The 20,041-nt window shown below is 30.0% G+C and overlaps 1 protein-coding gene across 6 annotated transcripts in view; it reads right to left on the reverse strand.

The window, feature by feature from the left end:
- The window catches only part of LOC127286681 (lysosomal-trafficking regulator), a 179,628-nt gene that overhangs the window by 9,545 nt on the left and 150,042 nt on the right, over positions 1-20,041 (reverse strand). For 5 of the 6 annotated variants that reach the window (XM_051313218.1, XM_051313226.1, XM_051313209.1 and 2 more), the window contains 3 exons: positions 18,422-18,591; positions 12,038-17,812; positions 4,522-4,881 (listed from right to left, as the gene is read on the reverse strand). In XM_051313218.1, the coding sequence (XP_051169175.1) occupies positions 4,522-4,881; positions 12,038-17,812; positions 18,422-18,591 (6,305 nt within the window). The remainder of the gene's footprint in view (positions 1-4,521; positions 4,882-12,037; positions 17,813-18,421; positions 18,592-20,041) is intronic. The other variant, XM_051313235.1, reaches the window with a different exon arrangement.

Here is a 20,041-nt window from a genome sequence, read left to right on the forward strand (position 1 = left end):
AAAAATCTTTGAAAAAAACCTCAAAATCTCCGTAATCTCCCCTTAATTTTTTATCATTCACACCGGTATACCCACTTAAACTTTTGACTTTAGATTTGTAATCGTTGCCACTAATAACATCGTGTTGTAAAGAAATTTTTTCATATCCTATCATAAATATATGGGTTGAAAGACTCATTTGAAAAAGTAATACTTGATGCTATGGTTGAAATCAATGATATAGAAATAATCAAAGAAGATACATTAGATTTTCAAGAACCCTACAAAAATATTCAAGTGGAAACATATTAAGGGAGCAATGTAATAGTAAACAGTATTTAAAATATTGGTACGATTAAAAGTCAGCGCAAATTAAGATGAAAGAAAAGAAAATTTTTAGTATAAATGAGATTTTTAGTTGAACGGTCTCCATCGACACAAAGAAAACTCCATTCCGTGACGGCAGTAAATTCTGAATTTTATTAAATAAATGAAAAATATTATTAACAATTTATACAATAGTCGTTCATTTGAATAAAATAGTGCAAATGCTATTCACAGATTGTTTAAAAAAAATTTCATTTAACACTGAAATCAATATATTTTGGAGCTGTCAAGAAGAATAAAACTCCATTCTGTGACCAGTATACATATTCAGCTTTTTGTTAAGTAAATAATAAATATAAATAGTTCTAATAATATTCTTACAATTTGTATGAAATATTGCAAAGACTGTTAACGTTGTTATTAAAAAAACATATATTTCTTATTATAAATAATCAATTTAGACGTTATCCATAGAAGCAAAAGTTTTACTCCGTAACCCCCAAGTTACAAGTTTCAAATGGATCAAATTAATTTTTAAAAATTTGTCCGCTATTTTGGATCCGCCATTTTGAATTTTTGAAATCTAACCACAGATTCGTAATCAGCGACCTCAAAAACCCACGAGTAACCATTTTCACGAGAATTCGGTTAGTATACTTCCAATAAAAAATTGAACAATTATTTTTTAAACAATAATATTCATAAAGATTGTAACGGCGTATTTTAGGGGCTTAATATAGTCCCCCTCTTCTCATAGGAATAGTCATATAAATGTTTTTGATATTTTTTTTTAATTATAATTTTGGATTTGTCCTTTTTTAGAGATTTACCCATAAAGATGATGATGTAAATGCAGAATGAAAAACCAAAAATAATGAGAATGAAAGGGATAGTGATATATCCCTGTCCATTTTACTCTCATTATTTTCGGTTTTGCATTCTGCATTTACATCATTTCACTTTGAAAACCATATTTATTTATCATTGAAAGTTGTACATTAAAGTTATACGAAAATTTCTTAATTCTAAGATATATATTCAGCGCCTGTTATTCTAAGTAACTTATCTGAATTTTTCTTTATTTTATTAAAGTTTATATGAGAGATTCTTTTTCAATCGCCCCAGCCCAAAAAGTCAATGTTCTAGGATTGGCTTCATACTTTGGTAAATTATTGCCCTATATGATTGTAATAAATCCCTAAAATATAAACTCATTAAAAAAATATTTGTAGAAAGTAGAGGGGGTTGAAATTTTGACGTTAAGGGTAACATTGTCATTTTCAAATCCGTATAACTATGACCAAAGTTAATGGATTTTAATTTATCTATAATGAATTTTAATGCATTTTTCACGTACTTTTCAAAAATGTTTACGAAATTAAAAAAAAAAATTGTTGACCTCTTTTTTCAAAATCAACCCTTATTTTTCGATTTCCACCCCTTCGGGTATTTTTTTTTATTTTCATTGGAAAGCTGAGGTTTTTTCCCATGAGCTATATAAATATGAAAATGGGACAAAAATAATTTTGTGAGAAACAGAATATTAAAGTAGGCGGTGCCTACCTAAATCCTCAAAGATGATCTCCAGGTATATCCCTTATCGGCACCGCCTACTTTAATATTCTGTTTCTCACAAAATTATTGCTGTCCCATTTTCATATTTACATAGCTCATGGGAAAAAACCTCAGCTTTCCAATGAAAATAAAAAAAAAAAAAAAAAAAAAATACCCGAAGGGGTGAAAATCGAAAAATAAAGGTTGATTTTGAAAAAAAGGGGTCAAAATTTTTTTTTTTAAATTCGTATACATTTTTGAAAAGTACGTAAAAAATGCATTAAAATTCATTATAGATAAATTAAAATCCATTAACTTTTGTCATAGTTATACGGATTTGAAAATGACAATGTTACCCTTAACGTCAAAACTTCAACCCCCTCTACTTTCTACAAATATTTTTTTAATGCGTTTATATTTTAGGGATTTATTACTATCATATAGGACTACAATTTACCAAAGTATGAAGCCAATCCCAGAACATTGACTTTTTGGGCTGGGGCGATTGAAAAAGAATCTCTCATATGTGTACCAAATTTCAGCTTTCCAGATAAATTCGTGTGGCCGCTAGGGGGGGGGGTACACGATTTCAAAAAAACCGATATTAATAGGGTTCCGAACCGAGTACGGAACCCTAAAAATGACTAGAAAACTAAAAGGATAACAAAAATACTTATAAACTAAAGAAATACTCCAAACAAAACAGTATTTTAGTATAAAAATAGATGTCATTTATAGTATTATATGATTAATGCATAAGGTAGTTTGTGTTTAATTTTAAATGGAGCATTGTCCCTGGAATATAACTTAATGTTATATCTAGAGCTTTATTATCTTTTATTTGTTCAGTGTAAAATTTATATGTTAAGTTTAAAATATTTATGAATATTTCATCTATTTTTAATATTTCTCTAATTTTTGAGTTTCTAGTTCTAGGATTTGTATTAGAAATACTTCTTAAAATTTTGTTTTCAAATGACTGTATATATGTCACAGCAGCACTACTCCATATTGGTACAGCATATAACAATACTGGTTTTATAAAAGTTTTATATAACAACAATTTATTCTTAATGCTAAGTTTACTACTTCTATTGAATAAGCAATGTAAAGAACGACTTATAATATATCCTTTTCTATGATTCTGTTTTCGCTGCATTAATTTTCAGTTTCCATCTATGGTAGTACCTCTACTGAATACCGTCTGGTCCAGGGGCTTTTAGGTGCTACAAAACGCAACATTTTTCTAATTTCACTTGGTGATGATAATGCTATAGTATTTATATCTATTTCAGTATTTCCAAGAGTTTTATAAATAGTATTAACTTCCTTATCTTTTAAATTATCACCCATGTTTTCAGTGAGATGATGCACCTTCTCGAAATTATCCTCCAAAACATTCGATTTTTCTAAATCACTATAAACTAGACCATTTGGTCCATGAAGCTTAGCAAAATAGCCTAAGTAAGGTTTGGTGAATGCTCTGGCAGTTTTCCAAAGACTATTATCTCTAACTGTTAAATTTTCCAATTTATTATTGCATACTTCATTATAGTAAATTTTAATTTCTTTTTTAATAATATTTGAAAGTCTATTTTTGGATACTCTAAAATATTCTAGATTAGTTCTTTGACAAGCTTTGCGTAATTTATTCCTTTCTTTTATTAATAATTTTAAATTATCAGGCAAAGGTGTACGAGCCGCTATGTGAGATACTTTAACTTTTGATATAGTCTAATCCATGGCACCATTCACTAATTTTGTTAAATTTTCAATTGAATTATTTATGGAATTAAATGAATCCTGATTATTGCATATAGTTAAGTTTGAATGTAAAAATTTTCTAAATTTCTTCCAATCAGCTTTTTTGTAATTTAATAAAGTTTTTCTTGATCATAATTTTTTTTTCTTAATAATCATTAAGTGTTGAAATTATAGGCAGATGATCTGAATCCAATTCATCCAAAACTTGAATTTCAATATTACGGTTAATATTTTTATTTAGAGCTAAATCTACAATTCTACGTAAAGTATTATGTGTATACGGATATAAAGTGGATGTATCAGGAGCAATTATGTCTGTTAAATTGTTGTTGGCAAAGTCAAAAAGAGTTTTACCATTTTTATTATTATTAGTACAGTGCCAAAGATTATGCTTAGCATTAAAATCTCCTACAATTAAAATTTTATTATTATTATTAAAAATTTGGGAGAGATCAAGAATGTTAATTTTTGATTGGGGATATAAACTGAGACTATTGTTACATCGTTATTAATTTTTACTCCAAGTACTTCAAATAAATTTGTATTATAGTCAATTTGTGAAAAAATGATATTTTGTTTAACTAAAATAGCAACTCCTCCACCTTGCCTTGATCTATCTTTTCTAACAGTAGAAAAACCTGGTGTTATGAAATTAATTTTCTCATTTAGTTTTGTTTCATTAATTAGAAATATGTCTATATTATGTATATCGAGAAAATGCCTCATCTCCCTCTGCTTATCTACAATGCCATTTGCATTCCAATGTGCTAAGATTAATTCCCTATCACAATTCATTTTCAAATTTTTAAATATATTCACTAAATATTATTCCCTGTACTGCTTTATCTTTGGCGTTTTGCAAATCTAAAAACAATTGTTTAACTAATTTTAACATACCTCTTATATTAAATGTAGCTTGTAACTTACTAGTTACTTCAGCAAACTCTCGAAATAGTTGAAGTTCTTCTTCAATAGGAGAATGCGTTGATGATTTTGAAGTAACAGCTTCCTTTTTTCCATTGTTGTTCCATTGTCTTTTTGTATTTCCATTGGTGGCCGCCGATGTCCCAGGTAGACTTGGATAGTTTCGAGCATCTAGTGCAGGTACTGTTTTTACTTGTCGTTCTGGTTTCTTGAGTGTATTGTTGTTGTTTTTATTAAGTCTTACTTGGAAGATTCTTTCTAACCTCTTCTTATACATTTTACAGCCTGTGTAGCTGGCTGGATGATTTCCCTCACAGTTCGCACTGTAACGTCCTGCGTTATTTTATTAGATTTTCAACGTTATGTTCTTTTTCCTCTTAATTTTTGTTTGTAAATTTTGTATCAATTCTACATGGAAAAACATCTGTTCTATCTAAACCACGTCTCCTATCTTTAGTGTAAATTGTTTATCTTCCTTTTAGAACCGATAACGAGACAAAATACTTTCAGTAGTCTACACTCGTGGGATGCACTTTGAAATTTGGAAAATTCAATATTTGTAAACAATAAAAATTAAAGAAAAGAATACACCCATAAAATCTTTTAAAAACTCTAAAGTGCATCCTTCAAAATGTTGACTGATGGGGTCTTTTCCTATCTTATCACTTTCCCACGATAAGTCCAAAAGTTTCTACCGTCAAAAATTATATCTGTTAATCATAAAAACTATCAAAAATATCAGGTTACAAAGTCCGTTTTATTTCAATTTCTTAAAAATAGTATCTCACACGTTGAATTAGTGAATCCTAAATAGTTTTAAATAATTCTTCAAAAAATTTCTTTAATTATTAGTTAAGTTTTAATATTAATGTTTGGAATTTCAAATTAATTCATTATTTATAATTATATATCAAAATTCGAAAAAAATATAAAAAATTCAAAAAATTGTCAAATATTTAATCTTAGCAATTATTTATTGGGCTATATCTTCTTCTTTTGAACGCAGTATTGTCATTTATGTATTTTCACATTCTTTTATGCTGAACACCGTATTGTGAATAAAATATTTTATTTAAAAAATTATTAAATTAATCTAATTATCGGAATTTTGCAAAATTTAATTGAAATATTTTGTGTCACCAAACAGAAATATGATGTCCTCTACAAAGAATTAAAAATAGTTTTTAGAGATTTATTTGTGAATTTTTTGGACTTAAGTACATAAATTTTTTAAAGAAACCGGTAATAAAAAAGAAATATTTATAAATTATCAAATATTTAAAATAATAATTGACACCTGTACCGTTTTACCAGTCGTATGTTATTACAAAATTTGAGTCGAAACTTGAACACAAAAGTTTCATTTTCCTGTCAAATAGCACTACTCATGACACAGCTGCTGTATATACTGCACAGAAAATGATGGTTCCTAAATTACGAAAAATCATTCCTCAGCTGGAAAAAATAATTTATTTTAGCGATGGAGCGAAGCAGCACTTCAAAAACAAATACCAGATGTTGAATCTTACGCAACTGCGTACGGTAAAGGACCTTCAGACGGTGTAGGAGCAGTTTTCAAAAGGGATGCTATGCATGCAAGTCTTTGCAAACCACATGATTCCATCATAACATTTAAAAAACTTGTTGACTGGGCTAAGAGGAATTCACAGAAGACTGAAATAATGTCTTATAATGAAAAAGATCATAACAGAACGAAAAGGTTCTTAAACGCAAGATTTGCTGTAGCTCCACCAGTACCAGAAATTCTAAGAAGTCACTGTTTCATTTTAAATAAAAACGAATTGATAATAAAAAGATTTTCAAATGCTTCGGATATTTCGACTCTTTCTTATAAGAATATAAAAAAGTCAGAAGGTAATAAATCAAATATGATTTTTGTAATTTCTTGGACACTACGACTTTTCGATAACAAATTTTTTAACAATATCGTTAATTCCAGATTGTCAATAGTGTAACTGGTGACTGTTATGTGAAGTGAAGTGAACGAGCCACAGAAAATGTTTTAATTAATAGTACTAATATTAACAATATTAATAATTATATAAATGATATTTTAACAACAATTAATTATAACTAATATTTGTGATTACGAAGGTATGTTTATTTGTAAATGCGTGTATGATGTGTATGATACTTAATAATATTATGATAGAATAGTATGTATACGTGCCTAAAATATGTAAAGTTCGTAGTATGGGAATGAATAGTATCCTTAGAATAATTTAATAAATTTTCAGGTTTTTTCTTTAAAGATAGTTGCTGGACCAATTAATATTTTATAATAATTTGTTCAGCTCTACCTTTTAAGAGTTTTTCCTACCGTTTATCGGTAATTTTGTGTTTCATTGACTTTTTTAATCTGCTGCCTCTTTTTCAGGATTTATATTAGGTCCATCACTTTAAATTTTTTAGAGAGAACGTCAAAATTGTAGTCAATACAATACTGCGTTAATAAGAAGACGATATGACACAATAAATAATTACTAAAATTAAATATTTACAATTTTTTTGAATTTTTTTTAGTTTTTTTGAATTTTGATAATAATAATATAAAATTCAAAAATTTTGCCACTCACCATTCGAAAGCTTACATTTTTCTGAAAATTTTAAGGGGTATTTGAACCTTTTTGGATTAAATTTATAGTGGGCAGCATGGATGTAAAACTGAGAAAGAATGCCCCATATATACATATATATATATATAAGTATGTGTGTGTAATTAAATGCGTAAATTTTCAATATTTTGTAATTAAATAATCATCAAATCATGTATTTTATAAATAATTTTAATGATTTTTGTAATTTTGAAAATTCGTTAAAACGTGAATCTTGGCTTCATCTTTTAAAAATAGTGTAAACTATAGTTCCCCACTTTTTCAAGACACCCTAATCTTAAAGATACGCCCACGCAAAGTCATCCCTTGCAAAGGCTGGGCCAGAAAAGACCCAATGACATCTTTCTTTTAGATAAGTTCTTCTATTTTGTTTCATAAAAAAATCCAATCATTGATCTTTTTAACTTCCCACTCTAAAAAATATTCATCCCCTAAATTCTTACCCAACAAAAAAATTTAAGTAGGGATAAAAATATAAAAACTAAAGATTTGAATTAAAAAGTCAGTTCTCCAAGTTCTTTTCAAATTTCTAAGTTCTCTAAATTTTTCAAATCTCTCAGCTTCTTCCAATTTTCCTCCAAGTCTCTAAATTTTAACTCTTTGTTTTAATTCTCAAGTTGAATTTTATATTGTTAAATTTCTTAAGTGACGAGTCAAGTTTTTAATCATTCTAACAAAAATTCATCATCTTCAATAAATACGAAGCCAAACATCTAAGATCCAAATTTAAACGAGTTTTGAACAATATTCAGCTATTATAAATAAAAAGAAAAAAGTAAGTACTTTTATTGTATACTAAATTACTTTTCTCCTCTCATCTATTTTTTTGTCATACTTCTAGTTCCGAAGGACGTAGTGCGATTAAGTTGCGCATTTTAGTTCCTTCAATCCTTAAAAAGATTTGATCGTTATTTTTTTTATTAAATACCTTCCGAAAAGATTTCAGTGTATTTAGTGCATTATTATCTTTTTAATCCTTTTAAATTCACCTTTAAATAAAACAAACCAATTTGAATGATTCCTGAGTTGTGGACTCAAAAATAAATTAAAATTTACTAACTATGTTGCGTTGTCGGACGTAACAGCACATTTGGTTGGAGTTCCCTCTTGTTTTTGACATGTTCTGGATTCATGTTCTTCTTCACATTTTACGCATTTTGGTCTATTATAGCAGTTTTTGGTGCCATGACCAAACTTTTGACAATTATAACATTGCGTTATTTTCTTGGGATTTTTGTAGTTTTCCCCATGGAGAATAGACTTCAGGAGACCAATCTCGTGTATGTGAAATGAGCGTTTTCTTGTTGTAAGCTATTAGTTCTGAAACATGTCGCGCGCGGCGCAGCGTTCGCATAGTTTCTTCTAATTTGAAAATGAAAGTGCTTCTTGGTTCAAAAATATATTTCCCGGTAAAGTTTAAGCTTAAGCTTAAAAAGTAACTAAATATACCAAAATCATTAAAATTTTAGGTATTACTTTACAATGTTAAAAATATATATTTAAATAATAAAGATTTTCATACAATGATTATTTAGAGAAAATTATTTTTACACAATTACATTTTATATGATTTAAGATTTCAATATATATATATATATTTTATATATGCATTTTCTCTTGTTTTCTTTTTAAATCTTAACTTAAAAATACATTTAATTCAGGTTATGTTTCACTCATCAAACAACTGATAGATAATAAACTTAAATAAACTGTGGAAAGAAACTATGCGTTTCTTTCGCCACCTGTCGGAACGTACAGAGTACTACCGCTGAACTTGCAACAACTCCCAGCCCCATTTTAGTCAAGCGCATGCATGGGAGATTGGTCTCCTGTAGTCTATTCTCCATGGTTTTCCCAAACAATTTTTGTGTAAAATAAGACAGTCACTTTTCTTAATTTTTGAATTTTAATACTTGGTGTTTTGTTATCCATATAAACTATACATATATGGAGGATACTCCTGAGGTCTGTCCTTCCAGATTTTCATTTTTCATTTTCTTTTTGGTTCAAAGCCCAAATCTTTCAATTCTGATATTATTTCGGAAGGTTCGATCTTCGGTAATCCTTTTTAATAACCAGTTTTTTATCATTTTCCATTGGAGTATGTGAAAAAAGGTGTCGAGTTTTTCACACAGAGATTTTTAATTGAAGTGTGATCCTCCATATCTTTTGGATAGATTCCATTAGGTGAAATCTTGAGGATAGTTCCTTTAATAGACGCGAGCCAAACGCCTTCGCCTTTTAGTGCAATGATACAAGCTTTCAAAACGCATACGATGTGAACACAACGAAGGTTCGAAACAGAATTAGAATTACTAATAGAATGACGAAATGAACAACTAAAAGGTTGGTTCAATAATTGCATTTACATCATCACGTAAATCCATTCTTATATTTGATTTTTCATCATCCTGGAGGTCATTCTAGTATTACGAAAGCATGTAAGGAGAAGGGAGGGGTTCCACAGTTGCTTATGCACCCAAGAAGACAAGAGACAGGAGGAGTAACTCAGGTGGTGGGGATGTCTTCAAAAGTGAGGGCAATGAATGAAGATTCTCTCTGCAAAGGTAGTTCGTGCGATAACCAAAAATGGTTCACTGCGCAAGTATATACAGAGCCATAATATAGCAGAAGAGAATGTGTCAAATCGCACAAGGCAATGTTATGATAGAGAGGTTATAAGTAAAAATATTATTATTTATTATTATTATTAATCAGAATAATATTATTATTGCAGTTCTTGGCGAATTTTCGAACTGCACTTCAAGGTATTTTATATAAATTGCAGGTCTCGAATTATACAACTTTTTATAATTTTTTTTTATAAAATACGATTTTTTTCGACTTATTTTAATAAAATGCGATTTTTTAAATAATTTTTTTTACAAATTTGTAAACAAATTACGGTCTTTTATCATACAATGCAAATCTTCGTTAGATCTTCTTTATTTCAATTATTTAACAAATTTTTAACTAAAATTTTAATTAGTTCAGTTGTAATATTAGATTGGCGTGAGGATCAAATAAAGAAACCTTTTTCTTTTTTTAAGAAATTGTCAGACGTTTCTGCTCAAATGGGAGCCTTCATGAGTGACGTAATTTATTGTCAAAAAGGTTTCATTATTTGATCCTCACGCCAATCTAATATCACAACTGAACTAATTAACAATAAAGGATCTATATAATTCCAAACATGGATAAAATTTTAATTTTAAAAAAATAAGCAAATAAAATTATAAAGAAATTTTAATTCAAAATGACTTGAAACTTAATTAATTTCAAAAATTTCAACTTTAACTCTTCCAAAATTGTTATTTAATAAAAAATTTTATTTAAAAATCTGTAAAACTTGATTAATTATTTCCTGACATTTTTTTACTGTCAAAACTAAAAACTGTGACAAAATTTTAAATTTTAATATATTGCTTAAATCATACTTCCAAAAATTATAAAAATGGAACTTTAAGAATTTATTTTAGAAATTTGTCCTACTTAAATAAAATTTTAAAAATGTGTCTAACAATTATTTGGATGATTCTTAAATAATCGAAATAAATGTTGATAATATTTTTATAGAATTAATAAAATGAGTTTAATATCTAATAACATTAGTTATTTAAGAGATAAAAATGTTTTCAAATTAAATTACTTATTTAAAGTAAAATATTCATTAACCAATTAAATTTTGTTAAAATAAAAAAAAAATTTCAGATTTTTTTAAAATATAAATCAACTATAACGTTTTTTTGTGTATTAAAAGATATTATTTGTACTTGTCATTATAATAATACTAAAAGTTTTTTTTGTATTTTAGAGGCTGATAATAAATTTAATAAAATGCAATCAGTGTCGGAAGATAACTTGAAAGATTGTCAAAAAAAACATTCGATTAATTGTTTTTGTCAAATTATGTTTTATTTATCAGCCGGCGAAAACCCATGTGCGCCAAGAATACTAAATACATGTAAACCGATAAATGTATTAATATGCGCAGAAGCCCAATTTTAGTCTACTGCACCGACTACTTGTCAAGTACGCCACCTTCATTGCCCTCATGTTATATGTCACTATTCTCTATAGGACTCAAGCAAAGTTACTCCTCCTGTCTCTAGTCTTCTTGTTGTGAACATGAACGTTTCACCACGTGGTCGACTATTTCATTTATCAAAATCCGGATTTGGAATAAAGTTTAAGAAAATGTAAAAGGTTTCTAATATAAAGCTCCCGAACCTCTGCTACAGATACAGATTACAAAATTATACTTGAAATTAACCTTTATAAAGTTATACAATTTCCACTTGTTCCTGACCTAATAAATTATTCAGATATTACAAGCGAATAGTTTTCTCACAAGTACTAAAAAGTTTCAATAGTTGGAAAATAAGAGTGTTGAGACATGGATTGCTGATTTGGGACTCTCTATTTCAATATTTCTATATAGCCAGTAAGAACCAAAGCGAAGTTTGACATTTATTAGGAAATAAATCATTTTAAACTCAAATGAAGACTGTAGTTACATATTGTAATTAGCCTGGATACGAGAATTTCAATATTAGAACTAGGCACAAATGTATAAACTTGGCCTGATCAAATAATAGATTCTAAATTAATTGTGTTATATTAGTCAACAAAATTCTTATTTGCCTAAACGAATTAATAAACTTATATACAAATACAACTTAGCACTGAATAAAAGTAGCATGATTTTTAATTACTCTCTTCTTCAAGTACAATGTGGTTTTTATGCTTCTTAAGAAAAAATACCTATCATTTTTATAAAAACTTGAATCAAGATAATGCTAAGTTAGTAAATTGAAAAATATTAAACCTAATAATTGATTCTAAGAAATTACCTTTTTCTTTGCTGTATCCCAATAAGAGAGTAGTGTGATGCGGTAATCCAAAAACGTCACCTGTTAACAATGGAACTAATGAAGCCAATGGGAACCTATGTTTGTGTTTCCAGCAGAGTACAGGATCATTTCCGGGTGCACCGACGTAATTACCCCACTTTATTCCACTGATACCATCTACAACGGGAGGAATACTATTTGGTGGCAAAGAAGTCGAAATATTTGAGGATTGTTGAGGGTGAGCAGTTTTAAATAATTGAGCAGGTGTTTGACCATAAGTTCTAACCATAGTTTCCCAAGCTTGACGTTCTAAAGGATCAGTAATGTCTTCAGCATTAAACCCATAATAAGTTGCAGGATGAAAAACATTAATTGCATCTACCGCAGGTTTTCCAGTTTGTTTAAAACCAAACACTAAGTCGATCCAAGACGGCAAATCTTTTCTTACAATGTCTGACTCTAAAGCTGCTCTGTGAACAAGAATAAAGAGTCTAGCGTCGTTTTTAGCCCATGGTGGCAATTCCACGTCTGTGACTCTAATTCCATTTTGTCGTACTCCAAAATTGAACCCTTCCGTATTAAGTAGAAACTCGGGAAGATAAAAAAATTCTGGAATCAATTCTTTAACATCTGTTGTTGAATCACAACTAGTCAACCTCCATGTTGTGGCAAGGGCGTGAAATGTACGATCAGGAATGTCAAAATTGTCATCTTGGTAAGAAAGAAACATACTGGTATAAGGCGGTAGTCGCACTAGAAAATGTAAAACTGTGCCTGAGTTGCTATAATGAGAACCATAGTGAAAAGGTTCTTGATTTAATGCAGTAAGATTTAAGCCTTCGTTTGCAGCTTGCTTCAAATAGTTATAATTATTGATATAATGTTGCTCATTTTTTGAATCCTGCACAGCCATTGGTTTCCTAAAGTTCCTGTAAATTTTCGGTTTATTCAGATCAATATTCTCACTTGTGTAATCTGATAATACAAAAGGAAAAACCGGATATTGCATCAAATCGTTATAAGATCTACCAGATAATTTATTCAAACATGTTATGTAATCCCAGTTCGTTAGGTTTCCATTACGCCAATGAGCTAAATTCTCTTCCAAGTTATCTCCAGGTATACGCCTAGAAAGATTACATGCGGATAATTCTGTGACAAATTCTTCCCTTTCTTTTGAAGAATTGAAAGCTAAAAGATAAGTTCTGCCTGTTACAAGAAATATCTCGATTGCTCTTTCTTGTAACTGATATCTTCTTCGATGAAATTCCAGTATGTTATCTAATCGCCAAGCTGTAGCCCCTCCTGTTGTGAGATCCGTTCCTCCTACTGTTATGTCTATTTGTATTGTTGCATCAGAAGTGTCAGGAATAAAATATAAACGAGTTTCACCAATCAGAATTTCTCCCGCTAATTCCGCATGAGGCATAACAATACTCACTGGAGACATTTTGTTAATTCTCTCATTAGTGTGGAGTCTTTCAATCAAAGTAGCTATAGTTGTATCTTGTTGATCGGAAATAAATAAATAAGATAATGGACCTTCTAATTTGTCTGTACTTAAATTTTTTTGACAATCAAACATGAAAAATTTTTTATCTATATCTAAATGACATCTTTGGAGTCTTGTTCGTATTCTAGAAGGGCCTTCTGTAGGATCAAGTTCCCAATGCATGGGGTAATTTTCTTTAAAATACCAAGGTGCTCGTTCGTGAGTTAAACGTTTTATTAGTTTCCTCCATCTAGACATTGTTTGAGCCTTTATAGCTTTCGAGGTCTTTAAATTTTCAATTAATATTTTTCTTTCTCGATTTTGTTCTTCCACAATTGAGACAGTTATAGACATTGCACTTTCTATAAGCTGTTTTGCAATGACGTCAAACTGTTCGCTAATTTTTTTCATTTTTGGAAAATTATTTTCAATCCAAATGTTACGGTCTTTAACTAATTCTTGCCTTAAAAGATTTAATTCTTCCGACCAAAAAGTCGAACCTTCCATATCTAAACATTTTAACAAACCCCAAACGTTGAGAGCATTTCGCAGCTCACTGCAAATTAAAGCATCTGCACTTGACATCTCTCTTCGACATAAATCCCACAAAAATATAATAAATTTTTGTTCAACTTGAGGATGAATATTCAAGAGAGAAGTTAAAATGTCCTTTACTTTTGGTTCATCCATAAGAATCCTGACGGCATAGATTCTAGTACAAATGTTTTGATGAGGTGCTAATAACCAAACCAATATTTCTGCTGAAATTTTTCGCAAAGTAGGCCTTGATGACCATGTTCCACCCCATGGACTCTTTTTTCCTAATGGATCAGATAAACCGTGGAGAAGAGTTGAGAATAATCTTTTTGATAATTGCAATTCTTCTTCAGATTGCACACCATCACCCGATGTAATAAAGTCGACAGCCTTATTTAACACCATACGAAATCTGTCATTCAATTCTCCTTTAGCCAGTTCCCGTGAAATTGAAGTAAATGTTTCAAGCAAACTTTCATTGCTTGAAGATTGCAAACCCTTGTCAAGTTGCTCACCAGATGTTGTTAAAACTGATGTTAAATATGAAGCTGACGCTAAATATGAAGCAGTGTTTTTCAATCTAAAACCTGACTCATTTAAAACTTTTAAAGTTAAAGAATCCAGTTCTCCATCAAAAAGAGCAACCTGGGCATTTCTAATAACTGAAACACATAATTTTTCTTTTCCACAGTTCATTTTTTCTTGTAACTCTACATAACTCAGCACTAAATGTAAATCTGTAAGTGCTTGCATATTATGATATCCTGGAGATTCTAAAAATTGCTTTGCAATTGTGACAAATAATACATTAATATCTCGAGAAAGGATTGATGAATTTTCTTTATGAGCAGAGTGTATTAGGGATCGTACTAGGGCTTCCTTCAAACCTTGTTCCAACATTATTTTTAAGGAATGAGGATTCTTAACAATAATATCTGTTAGGAAGCTAATTATGGGTTGTGCAAGATTTGGGTCTTTTGCTGCTGTTTTTGACATCATAGATAATAAAGGTGGCGTAGCACAAAAACTGGGCCCCTTCAAAGCCAGATTTGCAAGAGCAACTATTAGCGGCTCGCTTCCAGGGTAAAGAGAAATTTGATTAGCAAGGTGCATAAAGTACTTTTGTTTAATTAATTTATTAATATCCTCATCGCTAGCTCTCTCTATATAAGTCTGTATCACTTTAATTAATGCAGTTCGAATTCGGGCGTTCTCATTATTTGACAAAACAAGTATTAGTTCAGCACGCAGTACGTGTTTGAGGACTGAATCAACCTGACTATCAGGCAAAACTCTCAAAGCGTCTCTGAGCAATAGGAGTAAACCTTCGCAGACTAATCCCATACATGATTTTCGTTTATCTGTATAAACTTTATGACCTTCATTTTGATTTGAACAATCACTGGCTGCAATGCCTGAATCTTCTCCTGTATTTATTTCGTGTGGTGGTTCCCTTTGCTTTTCTTTTTTTCTTGTTTTTCCTTTTTTTATTTGGTTATTTGTGTCTGCTTTATTAAATTTACTGCTTTTTATTAATTCATTTGATGAAGTAACAGACTTTGTCATGTGTGGTGTAATTTTTTCGAAAGCAGGTAATATAAAATACATATTGTATTTTGAGTGTGTAACGTAAGTATTTGATGCCATATGAACAAGAAGCAAATAATCTGTGATAGCCACAAGATGCGAAAATTTTGGAGGAGAACCCATTAAAGAGCGAATTAATTCTACAATGGTATTTCCAGCAGTAGGATCCAATAACTCAAGGTTTTCGTACAAAAAGTATTCTTTGCATAAATTTAAAATTGTGTTGACAAACTGAATTCTATTAAGTTGAAAAGCATTGAATTCTCTTTGTGAATGCTGATCTCTTAATAAGTGCAGTAAAGATTGTAAAAGTAAATTAAGAGTATCATACTTTAACCAAATTCTCCAAGCTTCTAAAGCATATTTAATCAGTTCTGGATCTGTAATTAAAGTATTGCAATCATGACAAATCAGATGTATTTCATTTCTGATATCTTTGATAAATAAAGAACTGTCACAGGCTGAGTCCAAAATTGCTTTTAACATATGTCTTCCAACATAACAACGTTTTGATTCCAAAACTTGAAGAAGAAGAGAAGGTATTCCATCTGATCGGTACTGATTTAGTAGAACCGAATCGCTATGCGCGAGATTTAAAACAATCGAAAGTGCTAAAGCTTGTTCTGCTTCACTGGAGTTGAGTTCTATTACCCGAGCGAATAAGAATAAAAAAATAGAAATTCCACCAATTTGTTGAACGGCAGGAATTAGACCTTTGCACTGTTTGCTTTCCAGCTGAGTAAAAACAGTCGAAGATACTGAAAGAGGTGGTTGTTGAGAAACTCGATATTCTGGTGCCATAGTAACTCGGAAAGCAGATTGTCCTGGTAAAATATTCCGTACTATTGCTTCCGGACTGCTAAGAGCCTGAGGATACAAATGAACAACTAATGGACTTTGAGCTTCGTAACTAAGGAGCAAATTATTCTGTAAATCTCTAAGCTGAGTATTTGTAGCGTGTGTTACGAAATCCCAATCAATAGTCTCATCAAAACTCTTCGTTTCTGATGCATGCCGTAAAAATGTTCCTCCGTATGATTTCCTACGGCTTGTATCAAATTTTCTATTTTCAAATTTTAATTCTTGAACACCACTTAGTGCCACGGATGTTATAAGAGGTAAAAAGTTTGGTTTCTCATTGCTTAAAGTGCACTCAGCTAAATTCGTATAATTCGGTCCCAGACTCGCAAAGTAAAGGGCTTTCTTTCGAGTGAAAATCGGACTTCTAAAAATAAATAAATTTCCAAGATACCAAGCGCCATATTCATTGTGTCCAACTTGTCCAAGGAATATACAAGTTGTTTCTGGTTTTCTTATAAGTAAACCATCAAAGGGTAATTGAGCGACAACTTCTTTCCATCCGTCTATCCATAAAACAACCTCTACCATTGCATCATGTTTACTTAGCACAGTGTATTTAAAATTAAAAGCTAAGTGATGCCATTTTCCAGATGGTAGGAGACCATTAAGTGATGTCTCTGAAATAGAACGATTCGTTTTACCATCTGGTCTTGAAAGGCGTAGAATAAGTTTGTCAGCTTTAAGGTCTGTCCATAATTCTAAAGCGACAGATTTTAAACAAACAGACATTAAATGAACAATTGATTTTGACGTTGGAAAATATGATTTATTATTCAAGACTTCCTGACTCCAATTATCCATTGCGATTCCACAGTTGTTTAAGTTTTCACTATTAGGACTAGGCACAGGATTAGAGCTTGGACTGTAACTTCTGTAATTAGATGAATGACCTCTTTCTACTCTTAACCACATTGATGCTGATCCTCCATGTAACCAAACAGTCCAAGATAGTTCTGGGAACACTGGTAAACAAATTGCAGGAGAAGATGACGAACTGCAAATCTCTGATAAATTATGTCTTCTTCGAACGTCACTAACAGAGCCTACATCTCTCTCGGTTTTTATGCTGTCTCCATTGTTATTTTTAATAGATAATTCAAATTGCATTGGAATTGGAAATGAAAGAATGTAATTTGGTTGAGGTTTTGTTAACAAAACAAGACGAGAAAGAGGTTCTAAAAGAGATAGAAGAGATGGATCAGGAATTTTAAAAAAAGACAAATAACTAATTAATTCTGATGAGGAAATTGATTGGATAGCAAGGAGAGTAAAAACTTCCAGAATAGCATGCTGAAGATCTGTAAAATAAAAAAATATAATTAAGATACAATTATTTTTGGTTCAACCAATATTTTAATCTTGAAATTAATTTTTTTACTACTTTACAAGAGTATCCTGCTTTAGAAGGACCAAAAAAACTTTTTTCGTAAATTGTGTTGTTGAAGAAGAAAACAATTCTGACCAGTTGAGAATTTATCAACAAATTTCGAGAAATGTCAGTACATAATAATTCTTATTCAATGTTATGCCAATAAAATTTTTTTTCTACACTTTTGGATAGGCACAAAATTCGCAAGTCTTTAATTAATTTTTTCTAAGATTTAAATATAAGAATTTAGTATAACAAAGATATAAATATAACAATTTAGTATAACAAAGGCCAATGAAAGAACTCGAATTGAATTGAGAGAGTAACAAAAGTTAGTGGAATTTTATTGTTAGAAAAAGTTACGAACTTTGTGCCTATTCAAAAGTGAAGACTAACAAAAAGGTAAGCAAAATTTAATGAAGTTATTCTTTTCGTGTATATATGTTTCTTTTTTTCTCTTCCAGATAAAAGAACTACAATTATAACTTTTTAATTTTAGTTTTATAATATTAATTTTAAATATGCGAATAAATAGTACCTTTACGTTGAGGTTCTGTACTTTCAAGGATGTGATTAAACCCGTCAAGTAATCTTGGAATCGCTCCATTGCTTGAGAGAGCGGCACAGATTGAGACACTTTCTCTACAGGTAGAAGCAATTCTTCTTAATCCAATAGTCACTATATGTTCTCTCTCAGCGTCTGTGCCCCTTATAATAGAAATTAATAATTAATACTTTTTAAATTTAATAACATATTAATGTCTATAGTTATACAAGATATGTAAAAACAATGTAGCTATTTATTTAAAATTATAAAAAAAGATTTCTTTTTGAATTTTTTTCGGGCTGTCCATTGTTAGGAAGCCATTATTAATGCAATACTACCCATGTTATTAGCTTGAAAATGTGCCAAAAATTCCTGCTTGGGCACTTTTTGACTTTTCAAACCAGTAAATGCAAAAAAGGAATGTTTACCTAAATTATTGTATGCGTTTAAATTTGTTACTAACAATAAGGAGTTCTTGGGGTCAATGATTCAGGACTTATTGTCGCACGAAGGAATTATTTTGTTCAATCATCTTGAACTCATAATCTAAAAACAGAGTATCGTCGTTGAATCTTTTGAACAACCACCACGAGGAGAGTGCTGCAGCGGACCGTGGACATCAACTTCGAGGCATAACACCCTGGTATCTTAAGGTCACAATATATGTACCCTTTTGTAATTTTTTCTTTGGTGTAAATAAATATGTGAGAAAAATGCTCACTTTTACAAAATAATATGAAGAATTGATATTCGGAAATTTTGTATAAGAAAAAGTGCAACGCAACTTTTTCGACATTTTTTACTTTTTTTTACAAAATTTTTAAACAAAATACTTCTTTTTTAGTATAGGTACAATGCAGATTTGTTTCAGATCTTCTTTATTTTAATTATTTAACAAATTTTTAACTAAAATTTTTCATTTTCTAAATTAATTAATTTTAATAATTTTAATGAAATTCTTTAGGTATAAATGCAAATATTTTAAATTATATTTCAATTAAAAGTTTTATGAAATTCAACAATTGTTTACAATTTAAAAAAAAATCAAATAAAATTACCAAAAATTATTTTTAATGATCTTTATAATAGGGGAGGATGGGGCAAGGTTAGTTAGTTGCTGTTATGTTTAGACGGCTTGCTCAAAAATAGCGTCAGTCATGGTATATTTGCGTCTTAACACCAATAGATGACAGTAAAAATTGGAAGTCAATCTGCCACCATTTGCGAAGTCATGAGTTTATTTTTGTAAAAACTCTGTTTTGCTAAAATGTCAACGTAGTGTTTATCATATTGTTTTCTATAATAGTGCTTCTGAATATTTATTTACGTAAGTGTTTTCCGGAGTAGAATTTCCTGCTGAACACGAATATCGTATTTATTTTCAAATTAATTCACGTCGTTCCTTAAAATTTGGAAAAAACTGAAATATGGGCTCATGGGGCAAGGATAGTTAGAGTTATTACAGTTCGATAAAATCCTGCTAATGCGACTGCAAATTATAAAAAATTGTTTAATTGTTCTTTTCAGGTTGATATACATAATGATGCGTAATTATATACGGAAAACGAAGCTTATTGACCAAGAAATTAGTGATCATCTGAAGAAAATTGG

The sequence above is a fragment of the Leptopilina boulardi genome, unplaced genomic scaffold (genome assembly GCF_019393585.1).
Source record: "Leptopilina boulardi isolate dan_hultmark-lab unplaced genomic scaffold, ZJU_Lbou_2.1 LbouV2_122, whole genome shotgun sequence".
NCBI lineage: Eukaryota > Metazoa > Arthropoda > Insecta > Hymenoptera > Figitidae > Leptopilina > Leptopilina boulardi.